The sequence below is a fragment of the Stegostoma tigrinum genome, chromosome 2 (assembly GCF_030684315.1).
Source record: "Stegostoma tigrinum isolate sSteTig4 chromosome 2, sSteTig4.hap1, whole genome shotgun sequence".
In the NCBI taxonomy this organism is placed as follows: Eukaryota; Metazoa; Chordata; class Chondrichthyes; order Orectolobiformes; family Stegostomatidae; genus Stegostoma; species Stegostoma tigrinum.
In genome coordinates this window covers 88,411,758-88,435,158 of record NC_081355.1, presented here as the reverse complement: position 1 = coordinate 88,435,158, position 23,401 = coordinate 88,411,758, and the positions used below count along the sequence as shown (strand labels likewise).

The window sequence follows — 23,401 nt, the reverse complement described above, 5'->3', positions numbered from 1 at the left end:
TTTTTATACCCAAGTATTAACTGGGAGGGTTTTCGTGTGCAAGGAGGCAGCAAAGTTCTTAAATTGCACCCAGGAGGGCGTTGTAGCCAGCACTTAGAAAGTAGGGGAGTATTTTGGAGATAGTGACCACACTTCAGTTATGATAGTTATGAAAAAAGACAAAGACAAAAGACAGAGTAAGAAATAAAAGGTTCTAAACTGGAAAAATTTAACTGAGATGAAAGGTATAGTGTGACCCATATGGACTGGCAGCAGATAAAACTGTGTCAGAGCATTGGAAGCCATTAACAAACAAAAGGGTTTGGGCAACAATGTTCTTGTAATAAGAAAAGAGGTGGGGCTAAGACCACAGAACTCCAGGCATCAAGGGATTTGAGGTCAGAATTAAGAAGGATAAAGAAGCTCATATTTAGAAAGACGCTTGGATATTTAGGGCTCTTACAAGCTGTTCAATCTAACCTCAGTGGTGAGGAAGTTATCAGAAAGGATTCGAAACAGAGAGAACATATCTGCACTTGGAAAGACATGGATTAATCCAAGATAGTCAGCATCGATCTAATGGGGGAATGTCACATTCGACAAATTTGATGAAGGGTACTGTATTTGATGCGGCCTATGTGAACTTTAGAGGCTTTTTTGATATGGTCCCTCATGGCACACGGGTTAAGAAAAAAAAAAACAGCTTGTGAGATCCAAAGCAAAGTATCACACTGGATCCAAAAATGCCTAAAGAGGCAGAAAACAGAGGAATGTTTCCAGAGACTAGAAATCCATTCCCAATGGGGATCTGCAGGGCTCATTGTTGGGACCTTTGTGTGTCAAGTAAATGATTTAGACTTCATTAATAGGGAGTATGGTCAAGAAGTTTGCAGACGACGGGAAAATTGACAGCATAACAAACAGTGAAGAGGATTGCCATAAACAGCTGGTGGACATCACCAGATTGGTCATTTGGGCAGTGCCAAATGGAATTCACCCCAGAAAAACAAGTGTGAAGTAATACACTTGGGGAAGGCTAACAAGGCAGGGGATTACATCTTGAAAGGCAGGACGCTGGTAAGTATTAAAAGGTTAGGGGATCTACAATTCCCTGAAAGTTGTGGGGCAGGTAGATAAAAAAAAAGGTGGTTTAAATAACATTTAGAGAAATTGTAAAGCCATCTTTTTATCATGTAACCTCCATGCCTGAATTTCTAATCCCACTGTCTGGGAGCCAAAGTGTTCACCAGGAAGTTCAAACCATAACCTCTGACCAGAGCTAACAGTGGATAAGGCTAAACTACTGAGAAGATGCAGCAACAGTCTTAAAAATCCAACACGGCACATACGAATAGCATTAAAAAAATATAAAAACCAGGAAGAGAGGTATCCCTCCAACCTCTCCAACAAAAATGACACCAAGCTATCAGAATACCAGGCCTATAATTCATAACTCAGTTTTTCCCCTTCTCTCCACATCCACAAATCCACAGCAAACCCCAAATAGAGATTTGGGAAGGAAAGCATTGCAAAGAACTTTCCTAGTACCATTCTATACTCCACTTCCAGCAATCTTAATTCTCAGACTTTCTGCAGGACAGCAAGACTGATGTCAGAAGGAAATAATGAACTTAGCATTTATAGAGCATCTTTCATGTCCAAAGTTGCTTCAATTAAATTTCAACTGGATGCAATGTGTACAGACAACTGTAATGGAACATCAGTTTGGATTCAGCAAGGGCTCCCACAAACAGCAATGATATTACTAACACAAAATCTGCATGTGTGGAAGAAGTTAACAAGGTGCGTCATATCCTTCTGTGGCACAACATTTTAATGTTCCATACTACAGGACACTTTCATCTTTAATGGAAACTCAAAATTGATACCAGCAGAAAGACTTACTGAAATATCAAGCTCCAAGAATAGTGCAGTTTTCACCGCATCCTCCCGAGTTAGAGAGATTGCTTTAGTCACTGGAACTTGAAACAGAGCAACGTTTGGTGCCAGCGAGAAGTATTCTTGTTCGCAGACCTGAGGATTAAACAGCGAGTAGAAGGATTAGAAATAACATATATCAGCCAACTCCAGGAGATTTACGGCTCCATATGCACACAAACATTCTAGGGACATTTCTGCTCAGCTGCCCATTCCTCTTCTACATCCTTCCTGAACTATGTTCGCTAATGATTAAGTGAAGACCTCCTGTATTTGAGGAAAGTAAACTCACAGCGTTGTTTCACATGAACAGTTAACAAAATTACTGCTGATATATTAATGTCTCAAGTTACACCTTAACGTGGCTGATTGTAGGTTTCTTGTTCTGTCCATTGCACGCAACATACTCATGACCTTTTCCCCAGTGGTCAGCTGACTCTGAGTACTTAAGTTACCCTTACAGACCCACCCCATTCTTAAAGAGCTCAGCATCAACAACAGGGGTCTTCAGCTACTCCTCCACTCTTCAATGTCACATTCCACCCCCCCCCCCGCCGCCGTCCCGCCATTCTCCACAAATCTAGGTTCACAGCCTGGCACCCACTCCTGCCCTCTCCCTGAACCCGATCCTGTTCCTGCCCTCAGCCTCCCATCCTTGCCCTGCATTCTTACCGGGGCCCTTCTTCAGCTGTTCTCACCCACAGCTGGTGCCTCCAGTTGTACACACAAGTCCAGACCCCATCTAGTAGCAGAAGTTGGAATGTGCAAGTGGCCCTGTCCAGCTGCTATCAGCACTAAGCAATGTCTGCCACTAGATGGAGCCTGGTTCATCTAAAATTGCACTGTCAAGGACAATAAGGGAGTAAATCTATTTAAACTTCACAATATATACACCTGTATATGATGCTTCTAATATTTATATTTCAGATTTAGCCATTTATTTTTCTTTAAAAGTTCCTTCAGCTCAGAATACAGCACACAGTGTGTCAACCCATACTTCCTCTCCCGAACTCAGTAAAACAAGTGTTGTTGCAGTTGCTAGTTCTCAGTCATTCAAGGTAGGTAGCTTTCCTAAGATTATGCAGCATCAGGAAGCATCCACTACAGTAGGAGAACACCTCCTACTCAGTGTTAACACATTTTCAAATGGAGAGCTTGCAGAATTTAACCTTATGCCAGAATCCAGGTCTAACATATTGATACTGCAAACACACATTAAAAAGTAGACATTAAACCCCAATTCCCAAACTCAGAAATAGATCTGTGGAAGTGATGCCAGCAAAACCAATTAACTGTTAAGTCAATTAACTTCTTTGTAAAGAATTGCTTGTATTTAGCAAACAATAGGATTGAAAGTTAAAAATATAGAAACAGCGATCCAAAAAAAAAATCATTAAACCTCATTATATTACAACTACTAAAATTATACTACTAATTTCAGCTGCATACAATGTCAAGTCAATAAGGCAGGGAAGGGAAGTATAAAAGAAAACACTGTAAATCCTGGAAATCTGAAATAAAATGAAAAAAAAACACCCAGAAAAGAGCTAGAAATGCCAAGCAGGTCAGATTCATTTTGTGGAAACAGAAGCAACATTTCACGTCGATGACCTTGCATTAGAACTAGGAAAAAGATATAAGTAAGTTCCAAGTAGTGAAAGAGGAGGAGATGAAAAATGAACAAAAAGAAAAGGTTTGTGACAGAGTGGAAAAACAGGAGATTAAATGAGAAGAGCCAGTAGGGGAAACCCAAAAGGGATGATATTATGCCAAATTAGTAAAAAGATGTCTCAAAAAATGGTGTGAACAGCAAAATTAACAGCTGCTGTCCAGAAGGCAAAAAGAGAAAAACCAAACCTGCAAAACAGAGATTAGAGTCTGATTTTTTTTCCTTTAATTTGGTTAATGGAACATGGATAATCGTTGGGCAGGTCAGCAATTATTTCCTTTGAGAAGGTGACAGTAAGCCACCAAAAAAAAATTGAATTACTGCAGTCCATATGATGTAGATGCACCTATGTTACTGTTAGGAAGACAACCCAGTACTCTGGCCACAGACAGAGAAGACTGGCAATATAGCTTGAACAGTGTTTGACTTGTAGGCAAATCTGCCAGTAGTAGTTTTCCCATGCACTTACTGTCACTATTTTTCTAGGTGGTGCAGGTCACAAGTTTGATGGGGAGTGTTGCAGGAGCCTTGGTGAGTTGCTGTCGGTCATCTATAATAGGGCAGACTGCTATCAACTATGCACTTGCAATGAAAGCAGAGTATTGGTGGATGGGATGCTGAAGGGGACTGTTTTGCATGGAGTTCCTGAGTGCTTTTGGAGCTGGGTTCATCCAGGCAAGTGGACAGCATTCCATCACTCTGATTTGCGCCCTGTGGACAGGCTTCGTTAGAGAGAAGGTGGAGAGGTGACTTAATTGAAACATATAAAATAATCAGAGGGTTAGATAAGGTGGATAGGGAGAGCGCTTTTCCTAGGATGGTGACGGCGAGCACGAGGGGGCAAAGCTTTAAATTGAGGAGTGAATGATATAGGACAGATGTCAGAGGTGGTTTCTTTACTCAGAGTAGTAAGGGAATGGAACGCTTTGCCTGCAACAGTAGTAGATTCGCCAACTTTAAGTCGTCATTGGATAAGTATATGGACGTACATGGAATAGCATAGGTTAGATGGACTTCAGATTGGTATGACAGGTCGGCACAACATTGAGGGCCGAAGGGCCTGTACTGTGCTGTAATGTTCTATGTTCAGGGAGCAACTAAATTAGTGCTGGACTCTAACACTCCCAGACTTTGATTTGTTTTCATAGCCACAGTATTTATAGGGCTGATCCAGTTCAGTTTCTGGTCAATAGTAAAGCCTAAGAAATGACAGTGGGGATCAACAATGTTAATCCTATTGACTGTCCAGGCTAGATGGTTAGATTTTCTTAATGGAGGTATTCCACACAGGCACCAGGTAATAAATGTGTTACCCACCATTCATCAACCCAAGCCTGAATCATACCCAGGTTTTACTGCACGTGGGCACGAACTTCTTAAGTACCCACAAAATCAAATAGCATTGAACATCAAGATTCCCACTTCTGGCCATATGATGGCGGGAAAGTCATCAAAGAAGCAGCTAAGCCGATTGGCCTCGACCAGATTATTTCCTCATTTCCATTTACAATAAAGATTTTTATAAAGATCTTTTGTACTCTGTTTTTTATTCCCTACAATTAAAAAAAGTTTATTATTACATTTATCAGGAGAGCTGACACAGTTTGTAATTGATTGTTTGATCTTGAGTGAAGGTTTCTACTCTTAAGTATTTAGTTTTCCCTGTATTACCCTTACTCCTACAGACATTCTCTGTTACCTGAGGGATGGAGGATGGGTGAGTATAATAATGATTAATGTGGATGCTCTATGGTGTATCCTTGGGAGTATTTCATTCATCCTGCTTACTGTTATCTACCACTTTACAGTCTAGACAAGTTTGTCCTGAAATTTTCTTGAACATTTGCTCTCCTGCTTTTTGTTTTTTTTAAAACCTCCCTCAGTGTCCATTTTCTCTTATTGTCAAACTTTGTGGACTCTGGAAAATCCAATAAAAAAAACATATTAGACATATTCGCCTCTCTGCTCCCAACTCGAATCTCTGACTATTTAAAACTTGGGATTTACTACTCACCACAAAAACTGAATTGGACCACCAAACCAATACTTGGCTACAAGGGTCAGAGGCCAGAAATTCCACAGCTAGTAACTCATCCCCTTTCTCCATAAAGTCTGTCCACCATCCACAAAGTACAAATGTCAGGACTGGTGATGAAATACTTCCCACTTGCTTGGATGAGTGCAGCTCCAATAACACTCAGGAAGTGTCATCATCCACTATCAGCAACGTGTACCATCAGAAATGTGCACTGCAGTCACTCAGGGGAGGGGCAGCAGATACTTGGAATCACCACTACCTGCAAGTGTCCCTCTAACCCACACACATCCTGGCTTGCACATCTATTGCCATTCCTTCAGTGTTCCTGATTAAAATCCCCAATTCCCTCCCTAATAGCAGTGCGGGTGCCCCTTCATAAAGGCCGGTAGTCATTCCAGAGAGCAGGTCACCATCACCTTCTCCAGGAGAGCTGGGGATTCGTAATAAATCCTGGACAATCAACACCACTCATATCCCATTAATGAATGAATTTAAATATATCTTCCTTTGGAAAAACATTTGTTAAGACAGTCATCATTCAACTGTACATTTTCAATATATTAATGCACGTAAATGATGCCACCAATTTGACAGGAGAGTGCTTATTAGATAGATGGCCTTACCTGCACTGTGCTTTTCTGAAACTCCACATTTAGATACTCCACAGGCAGTGAAGGGATATTCAGAGCAGTTTCTGACAAGGGCTTTTCCGATTTTACCCAGGTTGGCACTAGACGACATTCCTGAAGCCCTGCTACAATAGGATTCGGTTCAACACCCTCAGATGAATTAAATGAATCTTTAGAAGTTGGTGGTACATTTGCTTCTAACCTCAATTCAATATCTGGCAGCTCAAAACTCTTGTTAGTTGTTGAAGCATGATTCATATCCAGTATTTTTTCTGCATCACTGTAAATCTCCGCGTTTTGCTTCTGGCACAATTCCTTCAATGCATCCCAAAGACCTTCAATCCAAGGTTCAACCACTAATTCCAACCTAAAACCAAACAGAAATTGAAAATGAATATTACTGTTATTATTAAATGTCCAAAACTATTAAAGGCTCAAAAACGACAGAGGAAGGGCAATAACAAAATTTCCTTTTTAGAAAGAGTTAGTATAATTAAGGTCAGATTAGGAATGAGCTGCTCCAACAAGATTATAAAACCATCAGCTTAAGTGGGTTTACATCATAACACAGGACAGCACACAGTAGAAAATATTTATAATATACGCAACCAAATGGAAAACATAATTCCACAAAATTAAACTCATGCAGTTTGTTTTTATTAATCATTTTGTTCTGTTAACACAGATTCCAATTTAAAGACTGTTGCTGATGCAGAAATGTACATTTGATATACATTTTCCATGTAACATTACTTTCCACTCTTCCATCCCACCCTATACAAAAGGTCATGTTACATACCTTTGCTGCCAGCAAGGAAGCTTACTGATCAGCAGCAAACGTTTGAAATGTCTATACAAGAATGGAGTTTGCCAACTACAATGATCAGAACGTCATAGATATTTTGTGCATAATTTTCATTCTCGTAAGTTCGTGAGCAAATGTAAAGCAATTTACCACAGCAGTGGCTTTTACAAGATCAATTACGAACAGAAAAAAAAAGTTAACACATTTTTGTTACCATAACTTCTCCACAACAGTAACGAAGAGTAATTAGAGTTTTTGTTTGAAAGACTGTGTAGGCAATAGGGTTAGAATTAAGATTAGTTTGTGCATCATAAACACAAGATCAAATCAGATGATCCCTTGACTAAATTAACAGTGATGTCCCATGATACAAATTAAAGCTCATTTTAGAGATTTTTTAAAAAAAGATAAACTTGAAAACCGATTGCGTGTTAGGATGCACCACATAGTAAACTGAGGGCCTGGATCCCCTGTTGTCTTGTGAAATATATGATCAAAGTGGTCTGATAACCCTCAATACATCTGGAACTTCTTGGGGCAGACATCTAAGAGCTGGACCAACAATTTCTAGTACATGACCAAATTCAAAACTGAATTTCATACCTGGCTTTATATAATGCATTGCACCAATACTAAAATTAAAAATAAAACAACTGAATTTTTTTGCATCAACTTTACAACAGCTCTTGTAAAGCACAAGGATATACATTACTGTCTTCCCTAGTACATGTCTATTTATTTATGCTTTCTAATTTGTAAGTTCTGATGCTTTTTGAGTCGCATTTCCATCAAAGATTTGCAAGATAAACACATAGATCTGCACAAGGAGTCATGTTAAAAAAACATTACAGCAAACTAACAAGGAAATGAGAAGCACTAATATCAAATCACTTTAAACTTTACAGCAACAATCGCTATGACAGTTAGACTTTATTTATGGCCAGAATAGGTGAGACTTATTTATCGAAAATAAAATAGGACGTAAGTGAATCAGATGCATTTTTATGACAACCAGTGGTTGCATGGTCACCAACTCGGCTACAGCTTTCTTTTTCAGATTTTTATTATTTCCACATTACATTCACCACAGTAGGATCTGAAATTATGTCTCAAAACCATTAGACTGGGGTTCTGGAACGCTAGCCCTTTGACAATGCTACTACACCATCATCTCCCCTTAGTATACAACCGCAAAATAAAAACTAGGAGATATACAATGGGGTGAAGGTAGAAGCTGGAAGAAAAATAGTCTAGTTTTAGAAAGAACTTGGGAAGAACTCCTGAGAGACACACAAAAACATGTTTTCTGTCATGGCAGATGGTTCCTCGGCAGTAGTTGCCATTAAAAGTCCAGTTACACCTCTCGGAGGAGGCTTAGTACAATCAAATTTCTAGCAATGAAATGACAACGGGACAGGAGAACACATTTTTGCCACATCAACTCATTTCATTGACTGCCAGCTTTGAGGCAGGGTCAGGGAGGGGCCCGTAGCACAACAGTGACGCAACAGTGAATGACAGGAGATTACGTACGGTAAATCCTAAAATTGCATTCAAATTCGTAAGGGCAACGTGTTAAGTAATGCTATTATAGGCTAATACATTGCATTTAATTTGTCAAAAACAATATTTGAAAGTATTGTTGCTGATCATGACACTATCACAATCTGCCAGCCCACATATATAAACATTTACATAAATATATATTGTATTATTTTCAAACAAATGCCAGTCTAAATTAAGACTATAAATCTGAAGTGACTTTTTGCACAGGACCAATAAGGGACATCCAAAGACTAGATAATTGTGAAATGTGACTCTGGAGAAGGACGGTACAGGTCAGTTAAAGAAAACACAACAGTGATGAGGAGGTTCTTGGCACAGAGGAGGAAACATTGTCAGTGAATAACATCTACAAAAGGAAACAAGGTTTCATTGCTTGTTAACGTATCCAATCTAAACTTGCTGAAATGTGACTGAAGGAAGACTAGAAATGTGGGAGGAGAGAGCAAAAAAAAAAGAGGAATGTTATTTAGACAGCGGTAAAATAGGACTCTCCTATATTCAAATGAAGAGGAAAGTTAACCATCACCACCAGGGTCAATCCTAAAGAGAAGTAAATCTCAGAGATAAGTCTGTTTATTGTGGATGTTGCACATGGAGCAACAAAGATATGTGATTCTACTTTGTACCGACCTATGCATAAGGTCAGCTGCAAGAAAAGGAACTGTCTGGATCACTGGTGGCATTTTCTACTCTAATCATGAAGGCAAAATAGCAGGTCTATAAAATTTCCAAAACTAACAGCATCCAATCCAAACCTTAATGCTCCTTTCTTCTTTATTTCTCACAATTCACATGTTTTGCACTGCTAAGCAAACTGCTTCTAGGCCTGCTCCACTGCAAGCAGTCAGTAGTAAGTCGCCAGACAAGAGCTGCTCCGAAACGATTTCCCCTGATTCTGCTACTTTGGGGAAAACCTTCACAGCAACTTAAAAAACAAAAATCAAACTCATAACAACTTCCCGAAAAAAATTTACGCTGCCAAGCCTAACTAATGAAAGCAAATGAGGATCTTAAAATAACACCTTTCAGAAGCTCAGAAAAAGGAATAATTTGCTTTACATTGTTTTCAATGGCTTCTGTTCATTCACTAATTATTTTCTCCAAAATTCTACGTATGATGCAGTAACACTGAAATAATATACTATATCTTTAAATATACAGGACAGATTTTTTAAAAAAAATCAGTTGGAAGAAGATCTCATCACTGGTCTTACCCAACAGCATCATCTGCATATCCAGTTGCATAGAAATGTTGTGCACCAAGCTGCTGAAGGCATTTATCAATTATCTTTCCACCATTGGCAAAACAACTGTAGTTGGAATCTCCAAGAGCTAGGGAAAATAAATCAATGTCAGAAAACAATAAATTGTTGGCTAACATTATCTGTAAAATCCAGATGATAGTTTATTACCTAATACTGCATATTTTACGTGTGAATAGAAGTCAGCTGGCAAATCACTCTTAAGCTCTCGTGCAAATTTCCTTGCTGTGTCTGGTACTTCTCCAAAACCAGTAGTAGAGGTGATTATAACAACTGGAGCATGTTCCTTCTCCAGGTTGAACTGAAGAAATACATCAAGAGAAAACGAACATCTTCAAATATTAACAACGTCAGCTTTTCAATAAGATTCAGCAATGAAGCAAATTAACTCAGTGAAACCTGTTATCCAGTGGCCCCCCACGTGACATGTACCAGATACCTGTAGGATGTTTCCAATGACCACAGTGACCAGAACCAGGGCTCAGAGTCTAAGGACACTGGACTGCAAATTTAGAACTGTGACAAGGAGAAATTTCTTCACTCAGAGTGGCAAGCCTGCAGAATTTCTTTGCCACAGAAAGCAATTGAGGTCAAAACACTGTTTTCAAGGAGTTTGATCCCTTAACCCCAAAAAAAACAGATTGAGGGAATGTCGAGAAAGCGGGAACAGGGTACTAAGTTAGATGATCAGCAGCAAATCATGTGGAATGACAGAACACACTCAAGGGCAAATGGTCTGTTCCTGTACCTATTTTTGTGGTTCTGTGATTCTGAAATAAAACACTCTTTCATGGTCTTGTGAAAGCATTGTACCAATAATGAATGACCATGAGTTTTGTTTTAAATTTACACCATGTTTTAAACATTCACTTACACATCAGATAGCCACACAGAGGGGCTTTGGGTCAAAGAATCAGAGCTTGGTAGGGGCACACTGTCAGCACTCAACCTGGTGCACAAATGCATCTGTAAAAATGGGGCTGGGATTCCCAGCAGGTCACACAGATGAAAAGTACTTCCTCGACCGACAAGAGGAAAGATAGAATGAGCAGGACTTCATAGAAGTGTGGTGCAAAGCCAATGAGGCAAGCTACACAGAACTGAGTGAGAAAACATTCTGGGTTTCGCTGAGCAAGACTGTCTATAAGGCTTATTAAAATTGACACCCAAACTGAATTCAGTCTACTCTTTTCAATCACATGCATTGTCTGCTATATATAAAAAGAAAGGATAATTTTCCCTCAGTTACCTCTTCCATTTGGCTTACACAATATAGGTCAGCTATAAATCCTTTTCCATCTGCTGCTTCAGCAATATCCTCAGCAATCGCTTTCGCTTGTCCATTTTGTGAGGCATAAAGCAACAAAATTCGATGTTTGATCTCTAAAGGCATGACACTGCACCAGCTGCACAAATCAAAAGGATTGGTTAGTTACCATACGTAATGGCAATTGACAAGGCGAGCTGGATATATAATTTGCATTTATATAGTGCCTTTCATGACCTCAGGATATCCCCAAGCACCACACTTAGATAAACATGTTTTTAATTCCAGTTGGTGAGGCAGCCAATTTTCACAGGTCCTACAAACAGCAATGCTGATAATTTGCCTTAAAAAGTCATTGAGCTGTCGGCTCCCATTTTGGCAATCTTAAAATTCTCAGCAGTACTGAAATTCCTCCAGGTCCTCCCTCATCCAACTGTGTAACTTAACTTCAACGCAGCAACCTTCTGAAATCTCTGTACTTGTCCTATTCTGGCCCGAGTTACCCTGATTTCTACTGGCCTATGATTGACAGCTCTGTGTTCAGTAACCTGGACACTTCCCTCAAAATCTCCCCTGTTCTTTTGTTAAGACACTATGTGAAATCTGCCTCTTTCACTAAACTTCTAGTCACCTGTCCCACAATATCTCTTTGTGGCTTAGTGTTATATCTTTTTGGTTATGCTTCTGAGAAGTATTTTGGGCTGTCTTACTATGGTTTTAATAAAAAAGAGAGACAGTAATGCAAGTGGTTGTTTGAGGAATAAAATATTGATCACAGCACTGGGATATCTCCACTGTTTTTCTTTAAAATTAGTGCTGTAGTATATTTTATTCCGACCTTGGAGCACAGACGAGACCTCTATTTAATTATGTAATTTGAAAAATGCTACCACCAATAAATACTATAACTGCCTTACTTTTGCACCTGAAGCGTCAGTCTCATTTGCTTCCTTAACCCTCCAAACTAGGACATAACCGCAAAGCCTTCTGTTTCAGAGGTAAGAATGCCTTCAATCAAACAAGGGCTAACATCCCGTATAAGACTTGCTATTGCTTTTAAGATTATGGCAAACAATCCCCTCTACAGCTAGAAAAAGAAAAGCTTTTCATCTTGCAATTACTAGGACAACTTGAAAGAAATACCAGTGAAAAAATGAAAATAACGTGATGGCAGAATGCTGACTGATTGTCCTGTGAAATCAAGTTTGATTGCCAATGCCTGGACCAATGAAACAGAGAATGGGTCACCTATTTTGAGTCAAAACAAGCACAGCATACATTTGCATCAGAGATAATGGGAACTGCAGATGCTGGAGAATCCAAAGATAATAAAGTGTGAAGCTGGATGAACACAGCAGACAAACAGCATCTCAGCTTTTGTGCTCCTGAGATGCTGCTTGGCCTGCTGTGTTCATCCAGCTTCACACTTTATTACAGTGTACATTTGCGTTCCTTCTGTCTGCAATAAGGAGCCTTGCATATTCACGCATAACTTCTGGTACTCAAGGGCGCCACACTACAAGCCAAATGAATTGATTTTCAATAAAAATTATCACACTCAGGATTATCCAGCAAATGTTGTCCCATTTTGGAATCCCTTCTTACATTGCGCATTGTTGAGAGTTTTGCAAGTCCAGACTTGTTGGGTATCATATCAAAGTCTGCTTAGTGCAAACAGCTGAAGGGAAATGCTGCAAGATCATCTAGTGCTTGAGACACATAACCTACATACCGGACATCACACTGGGAATAAAATTCATGAACAACCGTTTTGCGTGATAGGCAGTACATCTTTATGGCCTGACAGCAGCATCCTGTAAGTGGCAGACACCACCCTTGTTACTCATATATAGAAGCAGCTTGAAACAATTAGCATAACTTGTTACTCAAACTTCAGGGTACCTTACGCTCCAGGGTAAATGGGAGGTAAACATAGCACTTTTCATTTTAGGATCAAAAGTGGCACCTAAAACTCATTCATGAATTTTCCATGAACCAGACCAATGTGGCCATTATCCCACAGATGGTGAAGACATAGAAACGTGCAAGGCTGGGAGGTTTAATGTCATTCCATAATGGAACCCAACAAAAGATGTTGGAGTGCACTGGGCCTGGCAGAAATTCTATGGAAATACCATCTATTTGGGCAAATATGGTGTCATTCAAAATGAGCTCAACTGCACAACTTGCGTAGTTTATATGTTCAATGAAGACTGATCAAAACAGTAGCAAACATATGGCCAAAATGCATGCTATTCCTAAAACAATAGATCCATGTCTGTTTCCATCAGAACAGCCACTCAGGATAATCAGACAGCTTCACTTGAAACAGAAAAGAAAGCAAGAAACATCACTACCTGGGCACTGAGCGGGCTAGTGATGCATGTAACAGGATTTTTTTTCATGGTTTATGCATCCACACAAGTATGGGACACCCAAGACACACAAAAATGACTCCCCTTTATGTTTATCTCTGACTGGTCCTGCAAAATATGAACTGGAGAAATGTTTAAGTTATTGCTAAAACCAGTTTTGAGCAAGGTTTCAGCATACACAGCAATAAAATCCTTCACTTCTGCACAAACCATGCAGAACTTGCATATCAAACATCAGTGCAGCGTCCATGCATTCATTTGACATTGTTAGGCTATTCACCAATGTATCACTCACGGAAGCCATGGACATTTGCATAGCAATACTACACCAGGGCAGTCTAGACTAGAAAAGATTATTTGGCTAATGTTGCACAAAGAATTTGAGACAATCAATATAAGGCTGTGCGTGCAATATGGCACATTTAGTTACTGAAAACTACACACATTAATACACAGGGTCCTGTTCTTTGCAGACAGAAATAATATGTAGATGAAATGAGTCAGCCTCAACTCAACAAAGCAGGTAATAACATTGTCTAGAGAAATGAACCAGACAATGCTCTAACCACATCATTTCCACCATGGTAATACCTCTAACGACCAGAGCCCACTTACAAATCAACACAGTCCCCTCAAACAGTATAAATGATGTTTCTCCTCTAGTATTTCTTCTGAATGGCTCTGATGAGTGCAAAACAAAAACTTCAACAAAACATATTTTTACATCAAAATTCAAACTTTGTATTAACAAAGGTCAATTCATAATCGGATCTCCACACAACTTGGAAGAAACAGCCGTGACAGGGCCAATGATATCTGTTACTGTAACAGTAGCATTGGGAAACCTGGGTCAAATTGCAAGTCAGAAGCAATGTACAGCTGTTCTTTGCCCTGATTTTAAATAGCTACAGATACAGTACAGTAGCAAAGATTTGCTCCTGATGCATGCAATGGAAAGGAATCGTAAAGGAATACTTCAGTCCTATTTAATATCAATATTACTGCTTCAGAGTTGTTTTGAATTTTTATGATTGTGCATTAAAAACAAACAACTGACAGCTAAGTTAGCAATGATACATTTATTCAGTTTGACAAGATATTTTCAATGTGATGTGGGGTGCCAGTGTTGAATTGGAGTGACTTTTGACCTTGTCTACACGACACCAGATTTATAGGCCAATAGGTTTATCTGAAATCACAAGCTCTCAGAGCGCGGCTCCTTCATCAGATACAGTCTTTGCTTGTGATTTCAAATAAACCTGTTGGACTGTAACCTGGCATTGTATGACTTCTGACAAAATTATAAATGACAATTGTAGAACATCATAACTACATATATTGAAAAGAAGTTCTCCTGTGGTATAGCAATTGTACTCCTACCACAAGCCAGGCAGCCTGGATTCAAGTTCCAATTACTCCTAAGGTGCATTTATATTACATAAATACCTACTGTCAAGGCCACTTAACAGCCCAGCAGCTCTTTTTTAGTGCATAACATTTGCTCATAAAGTTAATCAATGATCCCAATATTATGTTGCAGTAGTTTGTGTGACAGGAATTGAGGAAGCAGAGTTATCGAGGTGCTTTCAGGAAAGATATCTTGGCAAATATGCGATAAGTCCAACCACAGGTTACAGCTCTGGGGTAAGTTTTAAGAAATTAAGTTGAACAGGTGAAACTGGTGGCTGCAGAAGAACATTTTGGAAGCAGTACCCAACGTTTAGTTAGTTTTATCATAATTGTGGGAAATGATAAAAAAAACGCAAGTTAGAAAAGAACAGATGGGTGGCATGGTGGCTCAGTGGTTAGCACTGCAACCTCACAGCGCCAGGGACCCAGGTTCGATTCCAGCCTCGGGCGACTGTCTGTGTGGAGTTTGCACATTCTCCCCGTGTCTGCATGGAATTCCTCCGGGTGCTCTGGTTTCCTCCCACAGTCCAAAGATGTGCAGGCTAGATGGATTGGCCATGCTAAATTGCCCGTAGTGTTCAGGGGTGTGTGGGTCACAGGGGGATGGGTCTGGGTGGGATGCTGAATGGGGCGGTGTGGACTTGTTGGGCCGAAGGGCCTGTTCCCACGTTGTAGGGAATCTAATCTAAGTTAGAAGAATTCTTAAACATTGGCAAGGCTAGTTTTACACGTCTAAGGAGTGATTTAGCAGAATGGATTGGAATCAAAAACAATTTGAAAGTGAATCAGTATCAGAGCAGCAGAAAACATGGAGGGGGCGTAGGAGAAGAGATTTCAGTGGTTCAGAGCAAACGTGTTCCCAATGGAGGTCAGCACAGATTTGTTGGTGGGAAATCATGAAGATTTTGTCTGATTATTGTGATGGAATTATTTGAGAAAGTAACAAGGGGAATTTAAATATAGATCCACATGACATACTGGTTTAAAAGAAATATCCAATGGGAACCAAGTGAACATAGCAAGCTGGATAAAATAAAATTCAGTGGCAGGAAACAAAGGGTAATTATTAATGGGTACTTTTGTGACACTATGGATCACTCTAGTGGGGTTCCACAGGGCTTCGCACTCAGTCTCCTTTTTTCTTTGACATGAATATTAACAATTTTGTCATAAATGTAGGAGGAATGATCACATAAATTGGGCACCTGATTGACAGAGAGGAGGGTAGCTGTGGACTGTAAAAGATGTCAATAGATTGCTTTAAAAATACTTATCTGCCACCTGACCAGAGATTCTAGATATGCAAACAGTGAAAAGTTATCAGGAGTAGGCAAGAATGTCAAGTTAAAGTTAAAATCAGATCAGCCATAATCCAACTCAACAGTAGAGGGGTCTCAAAGGGCCGAGTGCCCTACAACCAATCCTAGTTCATACATACATCCATATCTCAGAAAAGCTCTGATAAGTATATCAGGTAAGGCTGGTCTCTTTTCTCTCGAGAAAAGCTAAGTAATGATCTGAAATAGGTCTTTAAAATTAGGAGGGCTTTTGATCGACTGGACAGAGAAAGAGAAGCAGATGCTATCAACAGAAGATAGTCACCAAGAAATCTACACTGAAATCAGAAGAAAATTTCTTTTTAAAAACCAAACAAACAAAAAAAATTGCAAGTGTTACCTGCTACCAGAGTGGCTGAAACAAATAGTATTGGTGAGCGGTAGCCTGACAAGCATGAGGGAGAAAGAAATATGAGTTTACAATAATAGATTTAGATGAGGACAGGTGGGATTGGGCTTGAATGGAGCACATATGTTTGCACTGAATGGCCTGTTTGTGCCTTCTGATAAATTTATGCTTCATTCACCCTCCCCAAAAAATTAGTCCATAAGAACAGCATTACATCTAAACATATTGTACAACCTCCAAAGAAAACTACAACTTTTGTTTCGGCTTTCAATCGCCTTTGCTCCCTTCCCCAGACTAAGCAGCAAATATTGGGAACTATTCCTCTAAATTTCTTTCTGATCTGAAGAGCACCAGGGCGCCATGGCATCTTTATTACTTTAATAATGAAGATAACGCAAACGGAAAGAGCGGTGCGTGGGATTTAAATGATTAGATAATTTGTTCTGAATAAGTGCTGTAAAATTATGAGGCGCCCCGGCGCCTTCTTTTGGCGGTACACGAACTACAATCCACGGAGCAGAACAAAAAAAACGTGGGTTACTTACGAAGGAGGACTGGAGGTGATAAGTGTCCTTTTCCGAAGCGCCGCAGTAAGAAATACCCGATGGGGACAAATTACAACACGGTCATGAATACCCTCGTGCCAAGGGAAATACACTGTACGAACCGATCCCACCTGCTCCGCGACTCTGACTAGTGCCCGACTCCAGCTCGATACTTTCAATGTTCCACTCACTGGCAACATTGGCGCAAGCGCTCAACAAAACGCAACTGCGCCTGATTGACAGCACAATTACCCAATCATCATGTGCCTTTGGGAACGTTTATCCAATAAATGCAGCCCACATGAAATGGGCGGGACTAATGACCTGGAGAGGCCGACAGTGAATCCATGCTGCTTATCTGACAGATCCTCAGCGTCATTCCACGTGTAACTAGGGAGATCCATAAAGAGTACTGAACTGAATTTTACTTTCAGGCATCTCTGCCGCCAGTGTTTATTATTTTCAATCAACCTGGAAAGGCATGTTGTGACACACCACTGAGGCAATTGAGACTTGAACCCAGAACTTCTGAACACCAGGTATAGTCCTTCAGGCTTATTTGAAATCACAGTTTTCCAAGCGCTGCTCTTTCGTGAATTCTCAGGGACAGGGAATTAAAAACAAGAGGGCATAGAGTTTAAGAGATAATAGGAACTGCAGATGCTGGAGAATCTGAGATAACAAGGTGCAGAGCTGGATGAACACAGCAGGCCAAGCAGCATGTTAGGAGTGGAAAAGCTGACGTTTCGGGCCTAGACCGTTCATCAGAAATGCAGGAGGGGAAAGGGGTTCTGAAATAAATAGGGAGAGAGGGGGAGGCTGATAGAATATGGATAGAGGGGAAGATAGGTGGAGAGGAGACAGACAAGCTAAAGAGGTAGGGATGGAGTCAGTAAAGTTGAGTGTAGGTGGCGTGGTAGGGAGGGCATAGGTCAGTCCGGGGAGGATGGACTGATCAAGAGGGCGGGATGAAGTTAGTGGGTAGGAAATGGGTGTGGGGCTTGAGGTGGGAGGAGGGGATAGGTGAGAGGAATAACAGGTTAGGGAGGCGGGGACGAGCTGGGCTGGCTTTTGGATGCCGTGGCGGGAGGGGAGAATTTGAAGCTTGTGAAGTCCACATTGATACCATTGGGCTGCAGGGTTCCCAAGCGGAATATGAGTTGCTGTTCCTGCAACCTTCGGGTGGCATCATCGTGGCACTGCAGGAGGCCCAGGATGCACATGTCCTCTGAGGAATGGGAGGGGGAGTTGAAATGGTTCGCGACTGGGAGGTGCAGTTGTTTATTGCGAAACGAGCGGAGGTGTTCTGCAAAGCAGTCTCCCAGCCTCCGCTTGGTTTCCCCTTTAAGATGAGAGGGGAAAGATTTAAGAAGGAGCTGAGGGGCAACTTCTTCACTCTTAGAATGATGTGTATATAGAATGGGCTGCCAGAGAAAGTGGTTAAGCCAGGTACAATAGAAACATTTAAAAAGCATTTGGTTAGGTACATGGATGGGAAGGGCTGAGAGGGATATGGACCAATGTTGGCAATTGGAACTAGCTGAGTGGGCAGCATGGTCCACTTTTGGATGAAAGGCCTGTTTCCATGCTGTATAGGTCTAGACTCTGACTCTCAAGAACACAGGGAAAATGAACACAAATGCACTACAATAAAAGCAAGGTGTTGCAAATTCTGGAAAATTTAAATAGAAATAAAGTATTGGAGGATATCAGCTGGTTGGGCACCATCTATGGATGGAGAAAAAGAGTTATGACTTTTCTTCAGAACTTCAATTTGGATTTTGCCAGTGTCATTCAGCTCCTAACTTCATCAGCAGTGAGACAGCATGCTCTGTTCGTTCGGTCTTTCCCTTCATTCTTTGGCATTAACGATGGCAAAGTCAAGGTGATAGCAATACAAGGAAGTAATAGGGCACCTTGAACTTTGGTGAATGATGGGACCAATCACCTATCTCCTTAACAAATTAAAGGTTAGGCAAAGAAACAGAGGAACGACTAAGAAGGAAATAGGAAATTACTATTAAAATATTTACATCATAGAAACATAGAGAGATAGCAAAGAGATTGAATTAAGAGACAGGAGACACAAAAGAAGGATATAAAACAAAACATTACAGATATGTAAATCACCTCTAAGCACAATTCAGCAATTCAGATTTAGTTCTTTAAAACTTTCCGTTTATGGACTGAGGTGTTGACTGACAAAGCAAGGATATAAATCTCATGATTGAAATGATCCTTAACCATTAAGTATCTGCCCTAGCCTTCTATGGTGTTTAATTAATGAATAACTTTCTATGGTGTTTAATTTACTAATTTCACTGCTGTGGCATTGTAAGGACCTTTATATAAGGTAATTGTGCATATAGATGCATATTACTGATTTCATTTTCTGCACTAATTTATTAATAATTGCAAATAAAATTAAAAATAAAATGATCTACTTACATTGGTAACATTGCTTTTTACGCAATTTTTGCATAAAAAATTCAAATCCAGTAAACACTGAACCATGATCTGGTAAAGTGAGAACTTGAACGTGATGTTCTTTTAAAATGTTTCAGATATGTTTTTATCACCTCAGCACATAGATGTGTGACGTGGTTTTACTTATCATTGCTGACCAGAGACACACACATGTCTGATTTCTTAAATGAGATATACACTTACTTTTAATCTAACTGGTGAAAGTCCATTTTTGGTTTGTGACTTTAAACTACAGTTGTTGATTGTTATGACCTTCCAAGTACATGTGCCTCTTTAGGGAGGTGATGGTATTATCGCTGGACTGTTAATCCAGAGACCCAGGTAATGTTCCGGGGACCCAGCTTCAAGTCCTGCCATGACAGATGTTGGAATTTGAATTCAATAAATATCTGGAATTATGAGTCTAATGATGACCGTGAATCCATTGCCAATTATTGGGAAAAACCCATCTGGTTTACTGATGTCTTTTAGAGAAGGAGACTGCCATCCTGACCTGGATAATAAAATGTGAGGCTGGATGAACACAGCAGGCCCAACAGCATCTCAGGAGCACAAAAACTGACGTTTCAGGCCTAGACCCTTCATCAGAGAGGGGGATGGGGTGAGGGTTCTGGAATAAATAGGGAGAGAGGGGGAGGCGGACTGAAGATGGAGAGAAAAGAAGATAGGTGGAGAGGAAGAGATTACAAGAGAGTTGCAGTGGGAGAGAGATTCCCTGAGGTTGGTCCGGAGGGAGGAGGGTAACTTCTTCAGGTTAGGCATCCCTGGAAGAGGCTTCGCGTGAGGTTAAAATTGTATCAGTGATAATGGGAACTGCAGATGCTGGAGAATCCAAAATAATAAAATGTGAGGCTGGATGAACACAGCAGGCCCAGCAGCATCTCAGGAGCACAAAAACTGATGTTTCGGGCCTAGACCCTTCATCAGAGAGGGGAATGGGGTGAGGGTTCTGGAATAAATAGGGAGAGAGGGGGAGGAGGACCGAAGATAGAGAGAAAAGAAGATAGGTGGAGAGGAAGAGATTACAAGAGAGTTGCAGTGGGAGAGAGATTCCCTGAGGTTGGTCCGGAGGGAGGAGGGTAACTTCTTCAGGTTAGGCATCCCTGGAAGAGGCTTCGCAGTGAGGTTAAAATTGTATCAGTGATAATGGGAACTGCAGATGCTGGAGAATCCAAGATAATAAAATCTCCCTATTTATTCCAGATGCCTAACCTGAAGAAGTTACCCTCCTCCCTCCGGACCAACCTCAGGGAATCTCTCTCCCACTGCAACTCTCTTGTAATCTCTTCCTCTCCACCTATCTTCTTTTCTCTCCATCTTCGGTCCGCCTCCCCCTCTCTCCCTATTTATTCCAGAACCCTCACCCCATCCCCCTCTCTGATGAAGGGTCTAGGCCCGAAACGTCAGCTTTTGTGCTCCTGAGATGCTGCTGGGCCTGCTGTGTTCATCCAGCCTCATGTTTTACTATCTTGGATTCTCCAGCATCTGCAGTTCCCATTATCACTGATGCCATCCTGACTTGGTCTGGCCTACATGTGACTCCAGATCCACAGCAATGTGGTTGATTCTTAAAAGCCCTCTGGGCAATGGGAGTGGGCAATAAATGTTGCCTCGCCAGTGATGCCCTCATCCTGTGAATAAATGAATTTAAAAAACTTACTTATCTTTGAAATTAACTACGCACCTCTCATGAAGGCAGAAACTAACAGTATTCTATGGTTGCTGACCAGTTACTTGTCCAAGTGATCATCCTAATATTTACGGTTACCCTCAGGATGTTGACAATGGGGATTTGGTGACAGTAATACCATCGAATGTCCAGGACTGATGGTTAAATTCTCTCTTTTTAGAGATGGTTGTTGCCTTGCACTTGTGCAAATGTTACTTGCTATTTGTCAGCACAAATTCGGATATTGTCCTGGTCTTGTTTCCCTTGGTCATGGACTACTTCAGTATCTAAAGAGTCACAAATGTGCTGAACATTTTGTAATCGTCAGCAAACATAGAGTCATAGAGTCCGACAGCACAGAGACAGATCCTTTGGCCCAAACTGGTCCAAGCCGACCAAAATGTCCGTCAACAGTAACCCTATTTCCCTGAACTTGGCCCATATCCTTGAACCTTTCCTATCCATGTATTTGTCCAAATGCCTTTTAAACAAGTTTTTTATGTACCTGCCTCAACTACTTCTGCTGGCAGCTCATTCTATATGTGTACCACCTTCAGTGTAAAAATGTTGCCCCTCAGGTTCCCATGTATTCTTTCCCATCTTACCTTAAACTGATGCCCTCTAATCCTAGATTCCTCAACCTTAGGAAAAAGACTGCGTGCATTCATCTTATCCATGCCTCTTATGAACTTATACACTTATCAAAGATCCCCTCCTCAGTCTCCTATGTTCTAAATAAAAGTCCTTGCTTGTACAACTTCTCCAATAACTCAGTCCCTTGAGTCCTGGCAACATCCTTGTAAATTTCTTCTGCACTCTTTCTAGTTTAATAACACTCTGCCTATAGCAAGATGACAAAAAACTGCACACAGCACTCCAAGTGTGGCCTCACCAGTGTCCTGTACAACTACAACATAACTTCCCAACTTCTGTACTTAGTGCCCTGACTGATGAAGGCTAGTGTACCAAAAGCCTTCTTCACTGCCCTGTCTACCTGTAACTCCACTTTCAGAGAGCCATGCACCTGAATTCCAAGGTCCCTGTGTTCCACTACACTCCTTAAGGCCCTACCATTCACCATGAAGCTCCTACCTTGACTTGACTTTCCAAAATGCAACACACTCACACTTATCACCATTTGCCATTTCTCGGTCCATTTCCCCAGCTGATCAAGATCCTGCTGCAATTTCTGATAACCTTTCTCACCGTCTGTGATACTGCTTATTTAAGTGGTTGTAAGTGGGAGGCCTTTAAAAGTGTGATAGCTAGAGTTTAAGGTCTATATGTTCCTGTGAGGGTGAAGGGCAAGGTTAGCAGTATTAGACAACACTGGGTGACAAGAGATATTGAGGCTTTGACCAGAAAAAAGGAGACATGGCTCAGGAACAGGCAGCTTGGATCAAGGGAATCCCTGGAGATATATGGGGGATACAGGAGTCTACTGAAGAAGGAAATCGGGAAGGCAAAAAGAGGGCACAAGATAGCTTTGGCTGAGAAGATTAGGGTGAATCCTAAGAGATTATTTAAGTATATTAAAGGGAAAAGAATAACTAGAGTGAGAATAGGACCCCTCAAGGACCAAAGTGGACAGTGGAACCGCAGAAGATGGGCAAGGTCCTTAATGAATATTTCTCCTCTGTGTTTACTGTGGAGAAAGTCATGAAGACTTGTGAACTTGGGGAAGCTAGTGGCAATATCTTGGAGACAGTCCATATTACTTTAGAGGAGGTGTTGGAAGTACTAAAACGTATGAAGGTGGATAAATCTCCTGATCCTGATCAGATATATCCAAGAACCCTGCAAGAGGCTAGAGAAGAAATTGTGGGGGTCCTGGCTGATAAATTTGATATAAACATCCCTGCTTCTACTATTGAAGGGAAAGTCATTGATGAAGCAACTGAAGATGGTTGGGCCTAGCACACTCCCCTGAGGAACTATTGTGAAGATATCCTGGCTCTGAGATGACTGACCTCCAACAGTTATCTTCCTTTGTATGAAGTATGGCTCTTTCCCCTGATTTCCATTGACTCAAGTTATTCCTAGCACTTCTTGGTCAAATGATGCCCTTCATGTCAA

The 23,401-nt window shown here is 40.8% G+C and overlaps 2 protein-coding genes across 4 annotated transcripts in view; one reads left to right on the top strand and one right to left on the bottom strand.

Annotated features, from left to right (window-relative positions):
* The window catches only part of mtrr (5-methyltetrahydrofolate-homocysteine methyltransferase reductase), a 72,771-nt gene extending 53,091 nt beyond the window's left edge, over positions 1 to 19,680 (bottom strand). For 2 of the 3 annotated variants that reach the window (XM_048523381.2, XM_048523398.2), the window contains exons 1-6: positions 19,618 to 19,680; positions 11,136 to 11,292; positions 10,037 to 10,187; positions 9,839 to 9,956; positions 6,248 to 6,620; positions 1,885 to 2,013 (exon numbers count right to left, since the gene is read on the bottom strand). In XM_048523381.2, coding sequence (XP_048379338.1) covers positions 1,885 to 2,013; positions 6,248 to 6,620; positions 9,839 to 9,956; positions 10,037 to 10,187; positions 11,136 to 11,292; positions 19,618 to 19,628 — 939 coding nt within the window. In that variant the 5' untranslated portion in view covers positions 19,629 to 19,680. Of the gene's footprint in view, positions 1 to 1,884; positions 2,014 to 6,247; positions 6,621 to 9,838; positions 9,957 to 10,036; positions 10,188 to 11,135; positions 11,293 to 17,169; positions 17,362 to 19,617 lie in introns of those variants that run through there. The other variant, XM_048523390.2, reaches the window with a different exon arrangement.
* tbrg4 (transforming growth factor beta regulator 4) overlaps positions 17,492 to 23,401 on the top strand; it is a 28,672-nt gene continuing 22,762 nt past the window's right edge. The window contains exon 1 of the mRNA XM_059655275.1: positions 17,492 to 17,708. The gene's annotated coding sequence lies outside the window, so the exon portion shown is untranslated. The remainder of the gene's footprint in view (positions 17,709 to 23,401) is intronic.